The sequence below is a fragment of the Capsella rubella genome, unplaced genomic scaffold (genome assembly GCF_000375325.1).
Source record: "Capsella rubella cultivar Monte Gargano unplaced genomic scaffold, Caprub1_0 scaffold_1, whole genome shotgun sequence".
Taxonomy (NCBI): Eukaryota; Viridiplantae; Streptophyta; class Magnoliopsida; order Brassicales; family Brassicaceae; genus Capsella; species Capsella rubella.
This window is the reverse complement of record NW_006238923.1, coordinates 1,414,661-1,436,348: the sequence shown is the minus strand read 5'-3', so window position 1 is coordinate 1,436,348 and position 21,688 is coordinate 1,414,661. Positions and strand designations below refer to the sequence as shown.

The 21,688-nt window shown below is 38.3% G+C and overlaps 6 protein-coding genes across 8 annotated transcripts; 3 read left to right on the top strand and 3 right to left on the bottom strand.

Annotated features, from left to right (window-relative positions):
* The first annotated feature begins 575 nt into the window (after positions 1-575).
* LOC17896832 (TBC domain-containing protein C1952.17c) lies at positions 576-3,536 on the top strand. 2 transcript variants are annotated; one of them, XM_006307436.2, is made up of 9 exons: positions 578-1,034; positions 1,151-1,243; positions 1,380-1,484; positions 1,697-1,849; positions 1,952-2,050; positions 2,134-2,262; positions 2,606-2,785; positions 2,927-3,043; positions 3,176-3,536. In XM_006307436.2, the coding sequence occupies exons 1-9, from the start codon at positions 726-728 to the stop codon at positions 3,338-3,340; spliced, it is 1,350 nt and encodes a 449-aa protein (XP_006307498.1). In that variant the 5' UTR covers positions 578-725; the 3' UTR covers positions 3,341-3,536. The 2 variants fall into 2 exon arrangements, with proteins under 2 accessions (XP_023632854.1, XP_006307498.1); XM_023777086.1 differs by lacking the exon at positions 3,176-3,536 and having other exon boundaries at positions 576-1,034; positions 2,910-2,998.
* An 834-nt stretch (positions 3,537-4,370) lies between these two features.
* LOC17900897 (26S proteasome non-ATPase regulatory subunit 1 homolog B) lies at positions 4,371-9,843 on the bottom strand. The gene is made up of 13 exons (XM_006306613.2): positions 9,566-9,843; positions 9,043-9,112; positions 8,708-8,813; positions 8,289-8,397; positions 8,040-8,208; positions 7,331-7,782; positions 7,082-7,217; positions 6,728-6,976; positions 6,414-6,634; positions 6,059-6,317; positions 5,699-5,931; positions 5,118-5,616; positions 4,371-4,878 (listed from the first exon to the last, which is right to left on the bottom strand). Exons 1-13 carry the CDS (start codon positions 9,709-9,711, stop codon positions 4,531-4,533), a joined length of 2,997 nt encoding a protein of 998 aa, XP_006306675.1. The 5' UTR covers positions 9,712-9,843; the 3' UTR covers positions 4,371-4,530.
* An 870-nt stretch (positions 9,844-10,713) lies between these two features.
* LOC111832530 (glycine-rich protein 23) lies at positions 10,714-11,660 on the top strand. The gene has a single exon (XM_023789362.1). It carries the CDS (start codon positions 10,860-10,862, stop codon positions 11,442-11,444), a length of 585 nt encoding a protein of 194 aa, XP_023645130.1. The 5' UTR covers positions 10,714-10,859; the 3' UTR covers positions 11,445-11,660.
* On the bottom strand, positions 11,392-15,250 carry LOC17899494 (E3 ubiquitin-protein ligase RLIM). Of its 2 annotated transcripts, XR_002835415.1 has the most exons (10): positions 15,100-15,250; positions 13,942-14,688; positions 13,357-13,831; positions 13,155-13,253; positions 12,749-12,955; positions 12,561-12,649; positions 12,373-12,472; positions 12,188-12,286; positions 11,941-12,090; positions 11,392-11,479 (listed from the first exon to the last, which is right to left on the bottom strand). XR_002835415.1 is itself a non-coding variant. In XM_006306943.2 (9 exons), the coding sequence occupies exons 2-9, from the start codon at positions 14,685-14,687 to the stop codon at positions 12,028-12,030; spliced, it is 1,878 nt and encodes a 625-aa protein (XP_006307005.1). In that variant the 5' UTR covers position 14,688; positions 15,100-15,250; the 3' UTR covers positions 11,750-12,027. The 2 variants fall into 2 exon arrangements, 1 of the variants encoding a protein (XP_006307005.1); XM_006306943.2 differs by lacking the exon at positions 11,392-11,479 and having other exon boundaries at positions 11,750-12,090.
* Positions 15,251-16,246: 996 nt separating this feature from the next.
* LOC17899142 (ankyrin repeat domain-containing protein 13C) lies at positions 16,247-19,431 on the top strand. The gene is made up of 2 exons (XM_023789243.1): positions 16,247-18,683; positions 18,770-19,431. Exons 1-2 carry the CDS (start codon positions 17,061-17,063, stop codon positions 19,136-19,138), a joined length of 1,992 nt encoding a protein of 663 aa, XP_023645011.1. The 5' UTR covers positions 16,247-17,060; the 3' UTR covers positions 19,139-19,431.
* Positions 19,432-19,486: 55 nt separating this feature from the next.
* LOC111832518 lies at positions 19,487-20,336 on the bottom strand. Its single transcript, XM_023789244.1, has 2 exons — positions 19,807-20,336; positions 19,487-19,648 (listed from the first exon to the last, which is right to left on the bottom strand). Exon 1 carries the CDS (start codon positions 20,030-20,032, stop codon positions 19,862-19,864), a length of 171 nt encoding a protein of 56 aa, XP_023645012.1. The 5' UTR covers positions 20,033-20,336; the 3' UTR covers positions 19,487-19,648; positions 19,807-19,861.
* Positions 20,337-21,688: the final 1,352 nt, after the last annotated feature.

Below are 21,688 nucleotides of genomic sequence, written 5' to 3'. Positions count from 1 at the left end.
TAAGATTTGAGTAAGATAAGATTATGGTTAAGTAGATGTTAGTATATATGTGGTTGGCAAGTGTATTATTGAAGACAACGAAACACATGGCGAATGTATGTGAAGCAGAGGTATATCGCATGAGAACAAAGACCAGTCGCCAAGGTTAATCGGGTCCATCACTTGTACATGATGATTAGTCTTGTGTTTGCATATCACCATAAAAATCTTACTTATTGTTGCTTTATTTATGTTCTTTACCATCCTAGACTAGATTATTATTCTGTTGAACACAAAAATTACCTTAACTCAACTCTTTGCTTCTCCGATAAGAAAATACTATTCGATATTAATTACAACTATTCGATAAGGATGGTAACTCTTTGTTTATGTTTTTGGTGCAAATTCCTGATAATTAAAAATCTAATATCTTACAAATGATATATTAATTATACTATGGATTTTATGGGGTAAGTGTAATTAATAAAAAGAAAGGGATACATTTATAAATAATCAACAATATGGAGGCTATATTCGATATTAATTTCTCCGATTCCTCTCTCTCTCTCTCTCTCTCTCTCTCTCAGAGAGAGAACAGTAGAAAAAGTTAACACGAACTTCCATTAAATCACCGACTCGCAGAACAGAACCTTTCTCTCCCTTTCTCATCAAATCTTCTTCTCGAAACCTCGTAAATTGAATCTCCCGAGTTCCAAATCGATTGATCGATCCATCAAACCCTAGATATGGTGAGGAAAAAGGTACCGGAATGGTTGAATAGCACCATGTGGTCTACTCCTCCTCCGCCGTCTTCTTACGACGACGGTCTCCACCGCCATTCCCCCGTCACTAAGATGAAGGAAGAGGCACAATCAATTTCCGTTGCTCCCAGGCTTAATTCTGCTCCTCCGCCTTCTTCCACCGCTTCTTCGGTTCCATCGCCGTCGCCTAGGCCGAGGAACGGTAGCAGTATTTCTGGCGGTGGTGGCGAATATGGAAACTCCGTTGGTCCTTCCGCCGAGGACTTTTCCCGCCAGGCTCATGTCTCAGCGGAGGTCAATGCAACCTTCCTGTTTTTTTTGGTTTATCAATGCAAAATTTCAGATTCTTCCACCAGCCCGTTGCGGTCTGAATGTTTTTGTTTTCTTCTCCGTTGTTGGTTTTGTTACAGTTATCGAAGAAGGTGATCAACATGAAGGAACTGAGAAGTTTAGCTTTACAGAGTTTGCCGGATTCTCCTGGGATACGTTCTACTGTCTGGAAGGTAGGTATTACAATAATCATGATTTTGGTTTTGTTTATAAATCAGAATCTATTTCGTGTTAATGCAACAATGCATTGAACTGAGACTGAGAGAGTCTGTTATGATCGCGGCCATTGAAATATGATTCTCGTTGCAGCTTTTGCTTGGTTACTTGCCACCTGAACGTTCACTCTGGTCAACTGAGTTGAAACAAAAGAGATCCCAATACAAGCACTATAAGGATGAGCTTCTGACGAGTCCTGTAAGTGATCCTTCTCTTTTGTTTCTTGCCTAGGAGTTATTGTCAGTTTTGCATGCTATGTCTATTTAAGTTGATTTGTCACGAGTGTATTATCCTCGCTGTTTGTAAAAACTTGAACTTTGTAAGTCCTTTTTCTCGTCTAGAAAGCTTCTGTACACAACTATCATTTCTTGAATTGTGTTTGTACCTCTAAATGATTCTGTGGTAGTTAGTCAGAAATCACATGGAAAATGGTGAGGTCAAGGGGGTTTGACAATTATGAGCTGAAGAGTGATAGTCGATGCATGCTTGCGCGGTCCAGAATAACTGACGAGGACCATCCTTTAAGCCTAGGGAAGGCGAGCATCTGGAATACATACTTTCAGGTACTTCTTGCATTCATGGCAGGTTTTTCCTTGTTAAAATCTTTTAGAAAGACCTCAGTGCATTGCTTAAGGACATAATTAAATGTTATGGTATTAATGTAGGATACAGAGACCATAGAACAAATAGACAGAGATGTCAAACGTACACATCCAGACATACCCTTTTTCTCCGGTGAATCATCGTTTGCGCGTTCTAATCAGGTAACCGTTTTGTGTTCTCATTAGCAAATTTTCACCTACTGTTGATTACTCAAGCTCAATGACGTTTCCATTTACATGTCTAGGAATCTATGAAGAATATATTGCTTGTATTTGCGAAGTTAAATCAAGGCATCAGATATGTTCAAGGGATGAACGAAATTTTAGCACCTATCTTTTATGTATTTCGTAACGACCCTGACGAAGATAGTTCCGTAAGTAGACTCTTTTTGTTTCTTTGATACTCTTTAAACTACTGTCACGTGATAGGGTATACAATTTCAAGGTAACAGTGCCAGTCTAGACCCTTAATATTTTCAAGATGTGTCAGTTGATCTTAAGTAAAAAAATTATCAAGATGTTTTTACTATATGCTATTTTACAGAAATGCAAATGGAAAGAACCGTGTAATTGTGTAATCGATTAGTATGAAACTGAACTCTTTGAATATTTTTCTTAGAAGATTGGTGCGTGTATGATCTTTTTTTGCAATCTTGCTTGTGCTCTTGTGTCATGAGCTTCAGTCAATTTTATATTAACTCTGTTTACACTATGCAGTCCCACGCTGAAGCAGATGCATTCTTCTGCTTTGTTGAACTGTTGAGTGGATTTCGAGACTTCTACTGTCAACAACTTGACAATAGTGTGGTGGGAATCCGATCTGCAATAACAAGGCTCTCGCAACTTGTTAAGAAGCATGATGAGGAACTTTGGCGTCATCTAGAGATCACCACCAAAGTAAGACATCGATTTTGTGGGGAAGATAACTTCCAGTGATCCACTTAGCTTATTTAGTATTCATTATCTCTCATCTAGAACATAATAACAATGGATTGGAGCCTCTGAGAATGACATTGTATAGACTGAATTGGATTACAGGTAAACCCACAGTTCTATGCATTTAGGTGGATCACTCTCCTCCTTACACAAGAGTTTAGTTTCTTTGACAGTCTTCACATATGGGATGCACTCTTAAGCGACCCCGAAGGTCCCCTGGTAAGATTGATGTATACTTGATTGAAATCAAATCAGTAGATACAGAAGAGACTCTCATTTTTCAATGTTTCACTTGTAGAATATACAAATGGTTGCTTGAATGATAGAACTCCGTTGATCTTATTATTGCAGGAAAGCCTACTAGGGATATGTTGTGCGATGTTGGTACTGGTGAGGAGGAGGCTAATCGCTGGGGATTTTACATCGAATATGAAGTTACTTCAACACTATCCAACTACAAACATCAGCCATCTCTTGTATGTAGCCAATAAACTTCGTTCCAAAATGTTAGTATAAAGTCTTCTTTTTTGCTAACTTTTGATCAAACCAACTTTTAGTTGCCTGTTACAATTATACAAAGCGGTTTTGTTTTGTTAGGGTACATTCACTTTACTCTTTATATCGCAATGTGTTTTGTTTGTAATTTGTCCAACGGAAGAAGGATGAATAAGATACAAATTGCGGTTAATTAAGTATGAAAATTGTTTTTCGAGGTTGAGAAATTGTTATTATTAGTCGTTTGTAATAAAGTAGTCAAGTGTGTTACCATATGCCTTCAATGTCGTATATTATTAAATGTTGGTTACCTTTTTCTACTCATTTTAAATATTAATTTAATCATTATCACAAATTTTATTTAATATTTGTTTGTGTTAAAAAATTGTTAAAACAGAAGTTTGTTTGTGTTAAAATTCTCATAAAAACATCTGAGGAGATCTTACTGGTAATTAATAAAGTATTCAGTGTTAAAAAAAAAAAAAAACATCTGACGAGAAATAAAACAGACATGGGCTGTTGACAAAAAAAAAAAAAAAACAGACATGGGCTGGGCTCCCCCGTAAACGCTCTTAAGTTAGTCAAACTCGGTTGCGTTTTTTTCAATTCGTTAAAAAAAAAAAATCCGCTCACGCGCCAAGTTTATTAATTTTAATAAAAAAGACGGTTTCCAAAGTCTATAGTCCAGAGATTTCGTGGCGGTGGCTTCGACGCGCTATGTATGCGAGTGGGTAACATATTCCCGTATGACCTTTTTATACTATCCATTGGGCTTCAACGTAGTTATCATCTGGAGTTTAGACCCACATTAAATTTTGAAACCTTATTATTTTGGCCCAAAACCGAAATTAGATATTTTTCCATTGAATATTTATGTAAGATTTAATTCTTTGAATATTTAGTTCAACAATATCACTGAAACAAATTTTAGTTTCACGAACTTTTCTCATGTAAATTTATTTCCCTAGACTACTAATCCTACATGAACTGCTTGAATGGTAACAAAATAATGTTTAGTTGTTTACCATTTATAGTTTATACTTTGATGACCTTAAGATTTAAAGAGACAAATTAAAAAAGAAGCTTACACAAGAACAAGTCGGAACCAATGCAATAAAGTACTAGTACTAGTCTCCCAAGATTACAAAAAAAGCAACTCTTTGTTTGTTTGCTCAACGGAAAACAAATTACCCACTAATCCAAAAACAAAATCATGGAGAAGCGTATTCAAAGGCTTGTGGAGGTTGTGGCTCGTCATCTACAGCCATAGCCGAGGCGGTGGTTGCTTGTTGGCCTTGTCCTGTAGCTGCTGCACCACCAGCAGGAGATGCTGTTGAAGTTGGTGCATCAGTAAGAGACAGAACCTCAGGCTCATGAGGACGCAAGTCTCGTAGAAGAACAAACCCTGATGGAGCTAGCTTCACCGGTACATATCTGCTTTCCTCCATCAATTTTATGTATTTCTCCTGTGAAGGGACTACACGTGCAGGGTTCACTAGCATCTCAAACGTCGCTTCGGGCTCAACCTTCTTCTCCACCGTTGCAGCTGTGCCATCTACCTGCCAGTAACACACAGAAGATATACATGATCAATAAACTCTAGACTGATATATTCAACATAGGAGCAGCATTAGCCAACGTAGAAAATTTCTAAATTAGTTTTTGAGTCAAACAGATAGGATCATCATGATCATGAGATTGCATCTGTTCAAGAAAGTATCATTGGCCATAACAGAAACTTACTAATCTTGGATTGACATTTTAGACGAAGAAGTTGGGAATTAAATTTGCAATTTACCTGCATAGAGTCTGATTCCTTCTCATCTGACGCTGCTTTTGCTTTTCCAGCATCGTTGCCAGACTTCTCAGCATTAGCTTTCTGCTCTGCTTCTTTCTTAGCCCTAGCTTTCGCTTTGGCTGAGGTTGAGAGCACAGCAGTTGGTAATTTGGCAGCGGTGTTGGCAGTAGCAACCGTGGTTGGTTTTGGATACTCAAACAAAGATGGTTTTGCGTGCGACATGAATTCAAACTTTGGGACTTTGAGATCGTAGTTCAAACCGATGAACGCGGTTGGTGAGAACGCCAAGCTTATGAAGTAAATCAATGGGTACCAATACCAAAATTGGCTAAAGACAGCCAGGCCAATGACAGCAGTGACTTTGTCATGTTTTGTCTTGGAGAGTAGTCTTATCGTCACATTCCTTCCACCAGCATCAAGAATACCTGAAGCCAAAATTGCTCCCATCTTGCTCATTGTATCTTCATGCTTGTCAAGTATTATCTTCTCAAGTTGACGCCTGCAAAAAATCAGACAAACTAGTCTTCAGAAGGGAACTATTATCTACCTCCTATTGATAAAGAGATCAGAGTTTTACTAACCTAAATGCTCCAACGCGAGAATCGCTTGCTTCACTAATTTGGACCATCACCATGGCCATGGCAATCAGAGCACCTTGACGAACAAAGTCCACCACATCTGATGTAAGTGGCTCCAACAAGGATATCGCCTCACTCAAGCCAGTGCCTGCACAAGAGATGCCAACTGCAAGAGCTGCTCCATAGCGGACATGCGGATTGTACGACTCAGAAAGAAGGGATACAATTCGGGGAGTCTACACAGTTAAAATATTGTGCAACTAGTCAATAAGTGTAAGTGAGCACAAGAGCCCTAAAAAAGACACTAAAGAAAATAGACTTCAGTGTCAAAAAGTTAATGACGCAAAAGGAAGATGGAGTTACCTGCTCTGGATCAGAGTATAAGACAAATCCAAGTGCAAGAACAGCAGTCCTCCTGACATCGTCACTGACATCAGACACAGCAAAGTGAAGAAGTTGGCGGATGGCTTTGTTATTAGCGGTTCCACTGTATGCCAATGCGAGTGCATACATTCCACCATAACGGATGATAGGGTCTTGATCTCTTGTCATCTGCTCAATCAATGTATCTGCTCCCTCTTCTCTACCATATACTGTGAGAGCTATTCCTAGAGCCAATCCCCTAAACAAAATATGAGATGTTGGTTACTTAAAGATTGAAAGATATTATCATGCACCCACAAACACAACAAAAAGCATGTTCTGGACTTCATATTACCTTATTATCTTCTCATGCTGAGTCTCGTGAGCATAAGCGAGCATCTCACTTGCCTTATCAGTCGCAGTTCCAACTAACAATAGACCCATGCTGATGCCGGCAGCTTCACCAGCAACAGCACTGTCAGTGTAAAGCACGCTTTTGATATCATCATATATGTCTTCATCAGCTGTCCCAAGGGCAGCCAAACCAAGACCTAAACAAGCTCCATGTTGAATAACCTGCAATCATATATTTTTTTCAAATCTAAACAAAAGACTAACATTTTGGTAATATAACGAGAGACTATCCATAATAATGATATAGCCAAATACCTCAACACTAGTGCTGCGTAGGCTATCACGAAGAAATTGCTTGATTCCCTCACCATGGTTGGCATGAATAAGGCCAAGAGCATATAAAGCACCCCCTTCGGAATAAGGACTCCCACCACCACCTGCTCCTCCCTGAGGCAAATATGGAGCCATCAGTGACCTTCCCTGTTGCAAGTGGCCTCTATGAATAACACCTAATCCTGCTGTAGCACTAAACTTCGCCCAATTGGTGGCCCTGCTCAGCCAATCCTGTCAATTCAAAAAAAAAATGGAAAAGAAGAGAAGAATAAATATCATGCCACGTCATTAACATTAAAACAAGTGAAAAAAGTGATAGAGAAAGTAAACTATTACCAAATTCTCCCTGAGAAAAGTGTCAACTGTCGTTCCAGCATGCATTATAGCATTAGCATATATTGTAGCACTGTGACATACACTGTTCCGCATTTCAACGGACTGCTTTATTGTCTTCAGGATTAGCAAGTCCGATCTACAGAAAAACAATGGTCATCGCTGAAACATGTTACTCTCTTAAAGAAACAACTTAAGAACAAAATATCCTTTCAAGATATTAAAATTTATAAGCAAAATTAACTGCCTTACTTGTTATGGCTGTAAAGAAACTGGAGGGTCAGCTGTATTGATGTCTCTCCAGATAAAATTCCCTTAACCTTTGTTAACCTCTCAGCGTACACAGCGTCAGCAGTATCTGTTTCATGCACAACTGTCTGAGATGGAGTGTCAACGGCCATCTGGACATCCCCTGCAGTGTTCTCATTTTGAGTAGTAGAGGTCTCAACTGCTTCTACAAGACGGGTCTTGGGAGCTGGAAGGCGGTCTCTGACACTCATAAGAAATGCCTGGTGCTCATTCTCTACAAGATCGAAAGCGATTTGCAAAGCCAATAAAGCATCATCCTTGCTATCTGAGCGAAGAAGCTTCTCTATTATGCTTGCAACACCTTGTGGTTCATCCAAGAACATAAGACATTGACAAATGCTCAAATAATCAGGAGAAGCCAGCTTCTGGTATACATTAACAAGCAACCTAAGAACCTGCAAGAATTAAACAATGTAAGGATGTTATCATTTGTAAGTTAACAGTAAATACAAATTACCTACAAAAATATTTTGGGATATGACATAACGGATGCAATGAACTACAACAACAATGGTTAAGAAAAAACAATATAAGGTCTGTATGAACACCATATTTGCAAGGAAAGATAAAAGAAGATGTATCATTATCAGCTCAATAGTGTCATAAACATATTACACCTATTAAATTCCAGTTCTGTGGCCACCAAACTCACCTCATGTCTATATTCTCTGTGGTTAACAAAAGAGTGAGAAACATTGATGCAGTAAGATAATGTTCCCTGCACATTTTCGCTCTTTACAATTGCTTCCTCCAACTTATCCAATCTCCGACATTCTATAGCAATTCCCATGGCTTGTTGATACTTTCCATCAGTGATACATCTGCAAAACAGAAAATCATGTGAGTAAAATTAAATAACTAAAAAGACAGACAAATTATAATTAAATTAGGTATCCCATACTTGTCTAGCATTCGTTCAACGATGGCCTCCAATCTCGGGTCGATTTCCACAACCTCACTTGACTCGACTGCCTTTGATCTAAGAATAGCATACTCATCTATTGCTTTAGCTGAAATCGAAGAAAGAAGCATCCGATGAGTAAATATTATACATCAAACAATTAGAAGCAGTCAGGTCAGTATCAACCATCTTATCATGTCTTTGCGATATGACTTTCTCGGAGAACAATTTTATTAAAAGATAGACGGATGTGCAAGTCTTATAGAAATGATAAGATGGCTGATAGTGCAAGTCGTATTAGAAGAAAAATGGATGTGCAAGTCTTATTAGTTAGAAAATATCTCGTCTAAAACTCTAAAGTGTTTGCTTAATCTTGCCATTTATCTTGGCTTTATGTATGAGCGTAATATCCTCCTTACCTAGTAGAGTATGAACATAATCAGAATCCTCTGACACATCAAATAAGGATCCAGCTCCAAGGGCATAGGACAATGAATCGTTAAGCTCACCCAAGTAATAGAAAACCTGAGGTAAGACAAAATAACAATCATCATAAGAAAACAAGTGTACAATCACATAACTCGATTACAAGAAAGTCAAGCTCTAAACGTCTACCACCCTCTATCAGCTTTTAATAGAAACAACCATAATGTATTCGTGTAAATTGCACACCTTACTCTACTAACACATGTGGTCAGTATTATGTACGCAATTTTTCATCATGTAAGTTAGATAAAAAAAAATGTAACTTTACCTTGGAGACCAACAAGGCAGCAAGCTGTCGTTGATGCTGATCAAACTCTTCATCTTCGTATAAGCTCTCTCTACCAGAAAAAAAAAAAGAAAAAAGAAAGAAAGTCTCAGAATCAAGATATCAAGCAGCACAAAACAGTGTAAGATCTCGATAAATACAGTTTCTACAACTTTCAAAGGGAACAAAATATCCAGATGGTGTCCAAACGGGAGCGTGCTCAACTCAGACAAACAATGGGTCTATTCAGAATCTACAAAATTTAAGTAAAGCAATGAAATAAAGTTTTGTAAGTTGTAACTCGAACGCTTTGCTTTGCCCATCAAACTTCACCTCGTCACAACTGTCCATGACTAACTATAAACTTGAAATTTCAAGCATCCTAAGTCCTAAATAAGAAAGGGAAAGCAACCCAAATCCCACAAGCTTCACCGATCGAGCAAGCAAACAGATCGAGCGAAATTAACAAAGCGAAGAAAAAAAAACCTAAGAGTATAAGTAAAAAACTGAGGAAGAGAGAGAATACATGATTGGGACACTGGTGGAGATCTCGGGCCAAAATTGGTCAACCAGTCTGTTGAGATAGGAGAGAGCGTGGAGTTTCAAGGAAGGATGGGGTTCATTGAGCATTGCCAGTAACCCACCGGCCGAACTAACCATCGCGGCGGCCATTATCCTAATCGGAAGTTAAGAAAAAAACCCTAGCGGTGGAGAAAGAGTGTTGATCAGACGGAGGAACAAGAACTGAGCTTGGGGGTAACCTCAATCGAGGTATCGAGCAAATCTTATTAGAGGATTGATTTTGAGAGAAGAGTTCGCTTTTCACAAGTCTAATAAAAATCGAAAAATTCTGGATTTATCGAATATTAAGATACTTACCCAACAAGTCAAGTAATTACATAAATCCCCCAAACTTTTTATTAAGATTACAATTTCATTTTGACAACGATGGGCCACATTAATCTTATTATTAAGAAAAAGACCCATCTAACGGCCCATTATATATTCACCCCTTTATCTGCTAGCACCATATGAAATATAGTCGACCGAGGCTCTGTCTCCCAAATATATAGTATTAACGGCCCAAAATTCTTGCTTAATTTGTTTGTTTGGAAGAAGTAAAGCATATGATGAGTTTTCTAATGGTGCGAGTGTGAGCAAAGAGATAATTCGACGAACGAACTGTATATAATAATTGGTGTCATAGGTTCCCCAATTCTTCAACTATATTTTGCATCATATTTTGCTCTTTGTGTTGGATGAGATCAATATTGGCAGTTGGGCAGACGATGACACATAAAAACTTGTCCAATGACCGGTGAATGTGAATTGTATCATCATTGAAATTGAACTGTTACTCAACATCAATTAAATATCCTAGTTATTGTACAGGTTGAACCGGCCATATTGTTTTGGTTTACTCCTTAAATACTGGTTTCTTGCCAATTCATGGTGTGATCACTCTCTTAATAGAAGGATTATGTTTTTCTCTGTGATTCCAGTTATCATTAGCCTCACTGTAAACGCCATTGATCTTTGAATATATATCCCTCGGTTTCATTTATCAAGAATACACAAACAAACAAACAAAACCGGAGTTGTCTCCTCTTGTAGGAAGGAAACCATGTGAACCGTTTTATTTAAGTCTTACGTACAGTTGACGAAAGTGCTTTTATACTGTCACGATCTCTTAAGTCTCTCTCTGGTCTCGATATATATATACTACTCATGCAACAAAGCAATGTCATATACAAAAAACATCCTCTTTCAAAATAAGCTTCTAATATTTTAACTACAAACATTTCAAGTATCCAATAATCATGGGTCTTATCGCCTGTAGAGCTTCTGTGTTTGTTTTGCTACTTGCTTTGTTCACAGATTTTACTATGGGTAAAACAGAGTTGGGTGATGACAAGCACTTGTTTCCCCACCCTCACCCTCGTCCTCTCCTCCACAAGAAGGGCTTTAAGAAAGGCTTCGGCGACTTAGGCGGTGGAGGCGGCTTTGGATCAGGTGGCGGCTGGATTGGAGGCAGTATTGGAGGCTTTGGTGGCGCGATAGGCGGTGGTTTTGGTGGCGGCGGATTCGGTAAAGGAGTTGAAGGCGGAGCCGGTAAAGGACCTGAAGGAGGATTCGGTAAAGGAGTCGACGGGGGAGTCGGTAAAGGAGTTGAAGGTGGAGTCGGTAAAGGGATCGACGGCGGAGTCGGTAAAGGAATTGACGGCGGAGCCGGTAAGGGAGGTGACAAGGGAGTTGACGGTGGAGCCATTGGAGGAATCGTTGGAGGAACCGGTAAAGAAATTGGTGGAGGAGCCGGTAAAGAAATTGGTGGAGGAGCCGGAAAAGAAATTGGTGAAGGAGCCGGTAAAGAAGTTGGCGGAGGAATCGGCGGTGGAGGTCACTGAGAATTTGATAAACCGTTGTGCGCATTGACGAGGAGCTATACAATAATCCCCCATGCATAAGTTTAATTCTTTATGAAATAATAACTGAAATGTCTGTCGTTTCTCTTTTATTAATCTGTTTCCCTCTTTGATATGATTAATGTATGTATTTGCTTCTTTGTGTAAATCAAGTGACTTAAAAAGTCTTTAAAATCAAGTGAATTAATAAGTTTATTATATAGACTTTCGACTTTTGAATAATCAATATTACTTTATTATAACGAAGCCTTTGTGCGCTATTTCAAAAAGTATATAGGTTTAATCAAGACCAAAAAACTAAAGTGATGATATTAAAACCGACTACTTAATCTACGAAAAAGTTTTTAGCTAGAAAAATTTAAACCCAACTAAATAAATAATCACAGAGAGATACAAAGTTACTTCCTCCCGCGTAAACGGTAGTAAAAACGGTTTCATGAGTTTCAAATTCGATGGCGAAGAATGTTGTTTGGCTTACCAGGAAGACGATTCCAGAGGATCCACCTGCTTGGAAGGGTGAAATGATAAATTTGTAACATTCTCCGTTGCGTTTTTGAAAGCCTTATCAAGTAACCGAGGATTTGCAAACCGGGCATGCTTTACTCCGTCCTAGCCACGGATCAATACACTGCACAGTTCATAAACAACAAGGGGTTAATTTGCGAACTTCTCATCTTATACTACTGTACAAGGGGTTTTGATTCGAATCAGTTAAGGAGCCTTACATCTTTATGGAATTTGTGCAAACAAGGAAGATGACGTATGGTGTCTCCGATCGTCGGTGTTTCAAGACAAATAACACAAGTTTCTTCAAACTTATCAGTCTGCATATTACACCAAACCGATCAGTTTTAGCAAACAAATTTCGATATGAAAAATTGGATATTACAAGTGAAACCTTTTAGCTTACCTGAACTGTAGACTCTGGTAAGTTGTTAATGCGTTGAGTAGAAGCACCACCATGTCGATGGTTGTTTTCATCAAGAGCTAGCAGCATTTCGTAATCATCTCTGCATTGGAAAATAGTTAAAATGATCAAGCTTCATATATTAAAAAATCATTATCAAATAAGGAAAAAGAAACTACTAGATATCATACTCGGTAAAGTCACGATCCATGTGAAGAAGATTGCGATTGTTGAATGAGTGTTCAATGGCATTCTCTAGTCCCTCTAGAAAATCTATTCTCTGTTACATTGAAAAAGGTAAAGGATTCTTAGCTTTTAGTTTTACATTACTTCATAAAAACATAAGCGACATTCGGTATATAAAGAGGTTGAAGAGTACCGCATCAAAGCTCATATCATTTGAAAAACCGAGATTCAAAGCTCTATCTAGAAAACCAGATGCACGACCTAATCGATGACCTCGACCCCGTGGTGGTGCTCTAACAGGAGCACGAGCACGAGCCTGTGGAGGATTCAGTCGCCTCCTTGAAGACTGTTGTTGTAGTCGTGCTTCCAGGCGACTTCTCCCACCTGGGCTTGCTGCAATCTGTAATTAATATCCATTGGTATTAAAACAACATGTAAGATATTCAGAATGATTCCAAAGCCAGATTCTTTTCAAGTACAAGTTTTAGAAAAAAACTCATCCAGGTTTAATAATGATTAATCTCGCATCCGAAAACAGCATATCGAAAGAACCCCGAGTGAAAAACTCCAACACAGGAAGTTTCTTGTCCATGACTTACAGCATCAGAGTTCCGAGTATTACGAGTAGAAGAACGACTTGAAGAAGCACGGAGAGGAATCTCTTCTTGTTCCAGCAACCTGGCTATGTTTAAATCGATCTGTTCCAACGCATGACGTCGAAATAAAACAATTAGAGACCTTGACTGATAAAAGGATGGAACAGATAGAAGACATACATAGAAAGGGAGCTCGAAAATCTACCTGCTCGGATCTGATCAACATCTCTTCTTGGTAGAGCTGTTCTTGCAATTCACGGGCCAAAATCTCATCTGCTTCTATTTGTCTTACATTCACATCAGATACAGCGTTGTCAATATGTCTAGGACCCTGGAAGACCCGTACTTCAGGAGAAGAATCTTCAATTTCCAACACTTGGGTGCTGTATCTTTGATGGTTCTGAATTCGTGGTGGCCTTGAACTAGATGGTTCCCCAGAAGATCTAGTAACAGTAACTTCTGGCTCATTTGAAGCCCTTGAAGTAGCAAATCCATTTTTCCGCCGTCGTTGTTGTCTAGATTCTCTTTCCACTACACCCGTTTCATGCACATCAAGTCTGGAAACAGAACTACAAATTCCACGTGTGTCACTCTCATCCCTCTGATTCATTTCATGGTCCATATTTGATTTCCGGTTACCCGTAGTAACCCACCCCTCCAAGCCATCTCTACTCGCCACCCTATACAAAGAATAGAAACTCTTATAGCACCGAAAAAAAAAAAAACAAGAAGGGATCATCCTTTCGATATCCATATAAAAATCTAATACAAGATAAGGAAAACATATTACCTGGTGTGCGAACTTTCTGGTCTTTTGCCTCTAGCTCTTCCATGAATATCGTTTCCAGAAACAATCTGTCTAATACCAATCAAAGACGCAGGTTCAGGAGCTAGCTCCTGTTCAACACTAACTGTTTCCTTGGAAATGGTATCAGCAGCTTGTCTTGCTCTAGCTGCTATTCCATGTGGGGATATGCAGCCATGTCTTACCAATCTTTTAGTGCCTCTGTTCTGTTGTCTGTCACTGGAAAGGTCAATTGTTTCTCTATTAGAAACAGATCCACAATCTGTTTTTTCTTTGCCCTTATTACTGATCCCGGGCAGTACAAGATCACTTCGTGAAGGAGAAGAACCACTACTTGTGTGCAATTCTCTTATACCTTCAGATGGTAAGTATCTCGATGCAGCAACATGAGCATGTCCATTATGATGATTCAAATTTAAAACCGGATTTTTCTCAACACGAGCCCCGCGTGGATCTGTGGAGATGGATTTTCCTTTATCCTTGTCAACCGCTGCTCTCCTAAACAAAGAGCGCGAGCGATGTCCATTCTCAGTTGGTGTATCAGAAGATCCACGGTTTTCCGCAATTTCAGGGGATGATCTAGTTCTACCGTTAAGATAATTACGGTACTCTTCTCTTGGATATCTCAGTGCTTCTGGAGAATGTGGTCTTCTATTAACCTCTCGACGTCGTACCGGTCTATCTGGAGTATCAGGAATGGTGATTACCATTTCAACGTCAGTGTTCTCCATCCTGAAACAGTTAAATCAAAAATAAACAAATAAAAGAAATCGAAAGCAATGCTCAAATAGTGTTACAGTAGATTTTTCTGATTAGTGAGATGTAAATGAGAGTTCTATCAGGAATTTTCAAAACATAAACCCCAGATTACAACTTAAGCAACACACAGTTTCACCAAACGTTAAGATTACCCAAAGAGAACTATTTCAATCGAATTGCAGAAAAAAACAAATTTCTATGGACATATGCCTTCGAATTGATTATCATCGGAAAAAACTGAGAAATTAAACAACGCAACTAACAGACGATCGAAGATTCATAGGAGGAATTGTAGATACACCCCAAAAAAAAAAAAAAAGCATCCTATCGCAGAGAACAACAAATCTATCGCATACAGAGACAGATATGTAAATAAGAAATTACCCGATTGAATGTGATTAGAAAGTGCGAATCGAAACCCAACCCTAGTTGTTCGATGAGAAGCAACTGCATCGATCACAATTGCCCTATCTCCTCCTCTTGCTCAGAGGGGTGCAACGATTGGACCTCAGATAGTTACGGGTCGGGTAAGGGATTACCGGGTCAGGTTCTGGATCTTAAATTAATGATGTTGGCTTACACGATTTAAGCTGGGCTTAAGGTCCACTAAGTTGGCCTTTTTTTTCTTTTCTTTTTGACATCTTAAATTGCGGTCAAATTGCTCAGTCAAAAGTTTGAAATATATATAACCAACAAGAATCAAGTTTACAAAGAAAAAAAAGATGGGTGCAAAGTTTTTGATATATTCATAAAATATATTTTACAGATGAATTTTTTTTTTTTTGAAAATATACTTATGTTATTTTGTCACATTTTTAACAACTATAAATCTTATTTTGATGCATTATATATGGGTCGAAATACTTTTACTATGTCAGCTTAATATAAACTAATGCTAACTGATGTACATATTAACAATTTGATTACTTAATATTTAGAGGCTGAGAATATTCAAGTCATTGTTCCCCTTACAACAGATTTTTCTAAGTCAATTTAATTTAATTTAAATTCAAAATAGAGATATTCGAAATCAGTTACACGCATTGAAACCCACTCATCATGATGTAAGTTTGACAAAAATATAGGACAAACGTACTTTTCTTTGGGGATTTGTTTAATAGCAAAACTAAGAAAAACAAAAAAAAAACATAGTACAATAAAATCATTTATTGGGATAATCAAGTCACCAATTGCCTCAAAACCAATTATTTTTGGCCCGTTCTTAATGAATTATTCGAGGAAATATCCCCTCTCTCTTTTTTTGCTTCAATTTGGCTTTTTCTGAATCAAATCTAAAAATTAAAAACCACTTTTTACCAAACTATATGTTTTGTTTCAATTTTTCTAGTCATTCGTTCTACGTTATATTTGCTGATTTTTTTCTAGTAGTCTGGTATGTTACTATTATGTTAAAATTATAGTAATGAAATCTTGAGAATTTAATATTTCATTTAATGTCGTAATAATAGAATTTGGAGGAGCTATAGAGCTTTTAACGGTTATGATATTATATCTAACTAGTAAAGTTCTTCCAAGATTCCATGTAAAAGGCTTCCCGACCGGACTTTGAACCTTCCCATTGGAGACAGCCAAAGGAACCGTGTCCATCTTCTTCGGTTCCTCTGCCTCTCTCACAAAAATTTTATTCCTTTCTTCCAACTTAGAAAAATCTTACTCTTACTTCGCCATCATCTCTCTTGTTTTCTAAGATCTCTTCTGTCCACGAAAACAAATCTTCTCGGGTGGGTTTTCCCCGATCTGGGTCGGATCTGATTCCTCGGAAGCAACGAATCTCGAGGCTTCTTTTTGTTTTGGCTTTCCGGGAAAGGCTAGAATCATTCCTCTCTACAGGGAACTTTAAAAGATAAATTCCCCTTACTTGTGGTTGGTACCAGCACTCCAGCAGCTGATTAGCTTCAATCGTCCGTCTTTCGTCTGCTTCTTGATCTGGGTATACCAAAAAAAAAAAAGTTTCCTTTTTTGGCAAAAAATAAATTATCGGTTTGGGATTTCTAATTTGGATCTGTTTTGGGGAGTTGAATGATTGAATTTCGATTCCTAGTGTCTTATATCTGTTACAAGTTGTCGGCTTTACTCTAGGCATTTGGGGGATTTTGCTTGGGTTTTGGGTTTTATCTCCAAATTTTCAGATTTGTTTCCTCTAGTCTGATATTCGGAGAGTTGCAATTAGGTTTATGAATTGGTCTTGTGGTTTGCAAACCAAGACTCGTGTTTCTGAGTTGAGAGGGTTTTAGACTTTTAGGTTTTAAGATGATGTAACTTGAGTTGGGTTCCTCCTTGGTCTTTTTAAAGCTTTTTGTTTCTTATATCCAACTACCTGTGTTATGGCAAGCACCATTGATGTTACCAAGTATGGTCATAGTCCTGCTCATCATGCTGTTGTCACCAGAGATTATGCCGGTCTCAAGAAATTGTTATCCGCTCTTCCAAAGATGCGTGACCCGTCTGAGGTTAAGAACGAAGCAGCTTCTGTAGCTGAAGAGACAAAAGCTGACTCAATCGCAGCCGTTATAGACAGGCGTGATGTCGTTAACCGAGACACCGCTCTTCATTTAGCTGTAAAGCTTGGTGATGAGACCTCCGCGGAGATGCTTATGGCTGCAGGAGCTGATTGGAGCTTGCAGAATGAGCATGGATGGAGCGCTCTGCAAGAAGCTATCTGTGGTAGAGAAGAGAGGATTGCTATGATTATCGTGAGGCATTATCAGCCTTTGGCTTGGGCTAAGTGGTGCAGGAGGCTGCCTCGCCTTGTGGCTACTATGCATAGAATGAGAGATTTCTACATGGAGATCACTTTCCATTTCGAGAGCTCTGTTATACCTTTCATTTCTAGGGTGGCGCCTTCGGATACTTATAAGATTTGGAAGAGGGGTGCAAATCTTAGAGCGGATATGACATTGGCTGGGTTTGATGGTTTCAGGATTCAAAGATCAGATCAGACCATACTTTTTCTTGGAGATGGGTCAGAGGATGGTAAAGTTCCTTCCGGTTCTCTTCTTATGATTTCGCATAAGGATAAAGAGATTATGAATGCGTTAGATGGTGCTGGAGCTCCGGCATCAGAAGAAGAAGTTCGCCAAGAAGTGGCTGCGATGTCCAAAACAAGCATTTTCAGACCCGGGATCGATGTTACTCAGGCTGTTCTCTTCCCACAATTAACATGGAGGCGTCAAGAGAAGACAGAAATGGTTGGGCAATGGAAAGCAAAAGTGTACGATATGCACAATGTAGTTGTTAGTATAAAATCAAGAAGAGTACCTGGTGCAATGACCGATGAGGAGCTTTTCTCAAACACTAATCAAGAAAACGATTCAGAAAGCGAGGATCTTGGAGATATCTTGACGGAGGACGAGAAGAAGCAGCTGGAGTTAGCGCTCAAGTTGGATTCGCCGGAAGAATCTTCTAACAGCGAGAGCTCTAGGATTTCTCAAAAGCAGAATAGTTGTTCTTTCGAGGATCGAGAGATTCCGGTAACGGATGGAAACGGGTATTGCAAACAGGAGAAGAAAGGATGGTTCAGTGGATGGAGGAAACGAGAGGAAGGGCATAAACGAAGTAGTGTTCCTCCAAGAAGTTCACTTAGTGTCGATGAGAAAGTAAGCGATCTTCTTGGGGACGATGACTCTCCATCTCGTGGAGGAAGACCGATAAAGCCGGGAAGACACTCAACGGTTGAGACTGTGGTGAGGGATGAAAATCGGGGATTAAGAGATTCGTCAAAAGCTTCAACATCAGAAGGCAGCGGAAGTAGCAAGCGAAAAGAAGGAAGCAAAGAGAACGAGTACAAGAAAGGGCTAAGACCAGTTCTTTGGCTTTCTGAGAGATTCCCGTTACAGACAAAAGAACTTCTTCCATTGCTCGATATTCTTGCAAACAAAGTCAAAGCAATTCGGCGTTTGAGAGAGCTTATGATTACGAAACTACCTTCCGGAACATTCCCAGTCAAGGTATGTTTTTAACCTTGTGTGATCTGAATCATCATTTTAGTACAACTTGTTAGCTCATTTCAATTGGATTTATTTTTTTACTGCAGGTTGCTATTCCGGTGATTCCTACTATTAGAGTACTTGTTACATTTACAAAGTTTGAAGAGCTAGAAGCTATTGAAGATGAGTTTGTCACGCCACCATCAAGTCCAACTTATTCAGTTAAGAACAGTCCTAGAGAAGAAACACAGAACTCGTCAAGCTCGTCGTCCTCATGGTTTCAGTGGATCAAAACACCGAGCCAGCGTCCATCAACAAGCTCGAGCTCTGGAGGTATTAACATCAGTAAAGCCGAAAACGACCAAGACCCATTTGCAATTCCAAGGGGATACAATTGGATCACATCTGAAGAGAAGAAAAAGAAGATCCAAGAGAAGAATAAAGCTAAGAAGGGTAAGTCAACTCAAATCAGCTGAAGAAAGAGTAACACAAGTAAGAAGAAGATCTTTCTTCGTCTCTGAGAACATAAAATACTGAAATAGGAAAAATCTAGCAGATTATTACTACTGGAAGGAAAACAAAACAAATGGAACCTGTTTCCTGGTTCTTGTACTAATAAACCAGGGAAAAACAAAAAAAAACAAATTCAATTAAATATAGTGGGGGAAATTGAGGAATGATGTGGGTTTATGTTGTTGTGACTTTTTCTCTGTCTTTTGCTTTTCTTCTGTTGGATACGATTATTATATCATCTTGAAATAAGCTGCAATTTGGTATGTGTCTTGAGGCAAATATCTCATAGGTTTAGTATTTTTACTTAATAATAAATTTACGAAAATTCTACTAGTATCAATGAATCATCAACACAGTTCAGACACATTTCAAACACAAAACTCAAAATGGGATAATAATGTTACTGGATTATACAGACACCACCGCAATATTTTCTTTTAGAATATCCTGCATGTTCTCCGTCCTCCGATGCGCTGCAAATATATTTGACAAACGCAAATTTAATGTCATTTTTACCGGATTAATTAAGGTAAACCGGTAACGGTTTTCCTGATAACCAAATTTAACCAGCCGAGTTACAAAATCATCCAAACAAAGAGAACTTTTTTTTTGCAAGTATAGGATTAGTTACCTAAGCTCAAACTCTTGAACATGAGCAATATCTTTGCCGTGAGCATCAGGCCAGCTTACTTTCCTCTGCTCCACGGCTTTCTCCGCCTCCGTCTTGATCTTGAGGTTGCTTTTGAGACGGCAAGGCTCGCTAGAGACAGCGGTGCAGCTTCTTCCGCCGTGTCTCTTAGGCGGCTGATGTAGTCGTCGCCGTCTTCCTCCTCCTCCTCGGTAGCCAAGACGACCATCTTCGACTTCTGTGTTCGGTTTATTAATAATGTGGTCAGAACAAGTAGTCGTTGACGGTACGTAACAAGACCGGACCAAAGCCGAACACTTTTCTCTCGTTGATGTCGCCAGGTGGTCCAAGTTAATGACCTGCTTCCGATTCAAACCTCCACCCACTCAATCGAACACAAACTAGACAAAGAGCCTCTCTTAACTAAGAAAACAGAGATTTATAACACACGCAAAAAAGCTATGTTTTGGGGTTTCTGTGTGTGATTAGGGTTGTAAGATGAGGCGTGAAAGAAAATGAGAAAAAAAGGCATGATGGGGGATTAAAGGAGAGAGAGAGATTAATAAGTGTTAATGTTTTGTGAGTTTAGGCAATGATGCATTTTTGGCATATGGATCGCTTTTGTGGGGTTTCTGATCATTGCTTTTTTTATTTTCTTCAAGTTTCGTATTGGATCTTTCAAGAAACAGTGGAGAAGTTGGTCCAGATGAGCGCTCTAAATCTTAGTATCAAATGTGCACACTTGTTTATTCAGAATCTTGCAATGGATCATGAAATGGCAAGTGAAAACGAACATAATGTGTAAATTATATAAACCAATTCAAATATCCAATCATTGTCAATTAGATTATAAACATTAAAAACAAAATCCATAAATTTTGACAGTAACGCTGGCGAGATTTAGCTGATTATCATCTTCTATTTATCTGATACTAGTGATGGACCCGCACGTACGTGCGGAGTTATTTTTACAAAATTACGATTTTTTAAGTAGATGTTATTTCGGTAAAATTTTATTATATGAGTTTATTTGATAAACTATATATAGACATACAGTTGTAAAATATAGATATTGTATTACATGATAAAATTTTAAAATTACAATTTTAACATTTTTTAAATGAAAATGATAAGTGATATTACGTGTTTATTTTTTAAACTAATCAAAACATTTCTAACTGTTTGCTTAGAGATGTTCAATCTGATTTGGGTTTGGCTTTAGTTTGAATTGTTTTATGTGTAGTTTAGAATAGAAACCCGTCCTGTTCCTTTCCGTCTCGTCCTGACCCGTCCCGTCCCTTCCCGTCTTCTATCTGTCATAAAATTTATGTTCCATAATCGTTTCTTTTTAAAACATAATCATTTGCCAATGTTTATTATAAGAAACTTGGCAAAAGATTTAGACGGGATACTCATATTCCTCGTTTAAATATTTATTTTTATCAAACTAATAAAAATCTAATTATCAATCTAAGTCACATGCTCCCACCATTTTCATTCACAATGCACTGTCTGTAATCCTAGCATAGACAATCCTTGTTCGATTTTTAATTTTATTGATCATTCAGTTTCATCTTTATTTCTCGTTAATTTCTTTAATTCAAAGATTCACGTTTTAGCCTTTTTGTTTTCTAAAGATTTAGGTATTTCTATTTTTTTAATACATGGATTTATCGTAGTTTTGTTATCCGAAGTATACGTTATCTTCTTGTACCTGTCATTTCATGTCTAAATATTTGAAATAAATAGGAAAGTGGAAATTAAATTTAGCAATTTAAATTACATGTCCTCGTATCGTACTCGTAGTTTTATATTTGAAAGTTGAAAGTGAATTTAACTTTATGACCGTGTCTCATAACAATTATATCTAATCATGTTTTTTTAT